Below are 3296 nucleotides of genomic sequence, written 5' to 3' on the forward strand. Positions count from 1 at the left end.
ACGCTCCTTTGGATGAATCAGTGTGATTGAGGAGGTCCTTGCCCCAGAGCATAGTCACATTGTGACCTGAGCCATATCCGCATATCTCTGATTTCTTGTCTCTTATTCTGATTTGATCTAGACTCCTTGAGTCTTGCGTTTGTTAACTGATCTATCTACTTGAGTGTGCAGGTACTAATTGGGCAATGACTTGGATTCAAGATTGGTTGAAATCTTGGAAGTGTTAGGGCCTCAATTAGGGTTTGATACCTGTAATTGTTAGATATCTCAGTGGGTTAGATTACTTGTAATCTTGTATCACCATTTGTACTTGGCTTGTAATTTCTGAGATTAGCCATCTCAGAGATCAATCAATAAAAGAGGTCCCGATAATTAGCGAATCCCGAGTGATCTGATCCCTACACTATACATTTCAAATAAAGTTTGAATTTGGAAATAATTAATACAGTATGGTGGAATAAATTGTTACTAGTATGGATCAATCTTTGCATTATCAATGGAGAAACTAAATGTAACTTGAGAATATAGTAGCAATTGGGCCTACAGCATTTTTGGGAAAGCCCAATATCATTACTATTATAGACTAAATCCAGCCAACTATATAAATTAAAAGTCGAAAACCTAAATTTAAAAATTATTCCAATTCCGTAATTTTCTTCCGTCGTCTCTCCCAATTTCTCCCTCTGTAATCCCTTCTTCTCAAATTTTCCGACGAAACTCGCCGACCTACAATCACTACCGACGCCTCCGCTCCCGTTTCCACCCCTTTCGCTCGTTCGGTATAATTAAATCACAATTTCTCCCGTTTCCACCCCAGCTGCCTTGGTGGAGTTGTGAAGCCCTAATTCTATCTGTTCATCAGGTAAACTTCTTCTTCGCTTATTTTGCATCTTCTTCTTTAGCGACGCTTCTTATTTGTAATGAGGTTTCTCTGAATTCGAGCTCATGAATAAATTTGCGAGGTATTGAAATTCGAAGCTGACTTGATTGGAACTTTATTGATGTATTCTGTTGGAAACTTTGTGATATATACTGAATTCAGGGGGTTTTCCATCCTTAGATGGTAGAAGTGAGTGATAAAGAAAGGGATTTTGATGTATTTTCTGGATTTCTCTACTTTGTCCATCTGATTCCTGGAGAGATAAACCTATTTCGAGATGAAAACGCTTCAATCAGTCAATGATAGTAGTATATGATTGTAATTATGCTCTCTCTGTTTTCTAAACTGAATTTAAAATGTGCTCTGTCTGCTGGAATAGATTGAATGGTGTGTATTTTAAAATTCAGTTGGAGATTTTAATGAGGAAAACGGAAATACTACTAAGAAATATGTCTAGTCCAAACCCTGTCATTTAGTTTAGTCACTAGGAAATCTGTTCATGTTGAATAATCTTCCAGTACTAAATGGCTAGCCTTTAATATCTTATTCTTTTCCAGTGTCATGGAGCACGGTTCATATCAGGATCAATCGCAAGCAACATTCACATTGACAGATGAGGACCATACTCTAGCAAACTCAATTAGATATATTCTTAATCAAGAGTAAGTTCTACAACTCTTATGTCTCGAATGAGTGAAGGGTGATATGGTGTATGCATTCTTCATGCTGGCATAATCAGTCATTTTTTAAATAAAATGATCATGTTTGATTGGCCTTTATTTTTCCTTATTCAATATCGGGTCAGAGCACTCTAACGAGCAATAAATGTCCTTGCAGCCCCAGAGTATCATTTGTCGGTTACAGCATACCACACCCTTCTGATGCTCGGGTGAACATAAGAGTGCAAACTACTGGTAAAGCTTGCTAACCTTTCTTTTTGGTGATATAAAGCACCCTTGCTTAATAATGCTAGCTAGAATTCACAAGTAATTGCATGCTTGAATAGTTCAAATAGATGCTTATAATGGTATAAAAATTCTCCCTTTCTATGTTCAAATTGTTAGGAAACTGCCACTCATCTATCCAATAAAGCATTTTTTTTTGTTCCTTTGTGTGTGAATATTCATATTTCTGCACAATGGCTGTGTAGGTGACCCAGCACGCGAGGTGTTGAAAGATTCGTGTGAGGATCTAATGCTTCTATGCAAGCATGTTACGAACACCTTTGATCAGGCTGTTGCGGAGTTCAAGAGTAGGCCAAAAAAGCCAGTCACAGAATCCATGGATACTTCACCTTAATACATAGAGTGATCTTTTAAGCAGATTTTTCTGTCTTTTATTTATGTTGTTTTCAGTTGCTACCTTTTGTGATTATTTCCAACTCTTCAATTTAGGAGGAGGTCATTTTCGGCAAACAGATTTTAATTGATCCAGTATTTTAGAACCATTGCAAAGTTGCATTCGATTATTTTGTGGTTGAAGTTGTAGTAACAAATAACAAAATCATTATTTGAGTAATATTTGTTTTTTAATTTATATTCTTATCTTTCCTCTATTGTCTTTTTTTATATGAAAATGAATTTTCTCTGTCTTTCTTTTTTATATAACCTCTTCAAAAAAACAAAAAATTGATGCTTTTTCTTTTGTAATATTCAAAAAATATCATGTTTACAAAGAGATATACACACCCACAGCCATATGATTTCGCGTATCTGATAAAAAAAGGTTAAATAGGTGGACAAAAATATAAGCTCATACAGTCATAGGGGTGTGATCAAGGTTAAATAGATGGTCAAAAATATACACTCCTATAGTCATAGGGGTGTGATCAATGACTAACTTTCTTAAGTTGCTAACTTGCTAACTCATCAACGCATTGTATTAAAAATGTCAACATTATGATATGAAAATGTCAACACATAATTTTGTTGAACTTCAATATAATAGGTTTGATATTATGTGTTGAGGGGGAGTGATCAATTGCTAACTCATCATTTAATTGCTAACTACAACTAATTTAAGGCTATAGGATTTTAGAAAACGTGTGGTCTACAATTTGCCACGTGTAATTTTTGTTTTTATTAATAAAATCAAAAAAGATAAAAAAACGCCAAATTAGTGCGTTTTATTGAAAACGCTCAATATAGTGTTTCGAAAATATCAAAACAATGCTTTGAGAATGTCAACACGATGCTTTAAGAATGTTAACCCATTGCTTATATTGACATTCTATATGTATTATATTGACATATTATATATAGAATGTTGACATTTATCGCTTTACCGAAAAAATCGGCAAAATTTTTGATTTTTTTTTCAAATTTTGACGGCCGGAACATATGCATATATGATATCGTTGGAATCCTTATAAAATTATCTTTAATTTGATATATGTTATATGAATTTAAAGTTTTGG

General features: G+C 34.2%; 1 protein-coding gene across 1 annotated transcript; it reads left to right on the forward strand.

The window, feature by feature from the left end:
* The first annotated feature begins 626 nt into the window (after positions 1–626).
* LOC125188925 (DNA-directed RNA polymerases I and III subunit RPAC2) lies at positions 627–2416 on the forward strand. Its single transcript, XM_048086025.1, has 4 exons — positions 627–862; positions 1438–1542; positions 1718–1794; positions 2031–2416. The coding sequence occupies exons 2-4, from the start codon at positions 1442–1444 to the stop codon at positions 2177–2179; spliced, it is 327 nt and encodes a 108-aa protein (XP_047941982.1). The 5' UTR covers positions 627–862; positions 1438–1441; the 3' UTR covers positions 2180–2416.
* Positions 2417–3296: the final 880 nt, after the last annotated feature.

Source organism: Salvia hispanica, chromosome 5 (genome assembly GCF_023119035.1).
Source record: "Salvia hispanica cultivar TCC Black 2014 chromosome 5, UniMelb_Shisp_WGS_1.0, whole genome shotgun sequence".
NCBI classification, from domain to species: Eukaryota; Viridiplantae; Streptophyta; class Magnoliopsida; order Lamiales; family Lamiaceae; genus Salvia; species Salvia hispanica.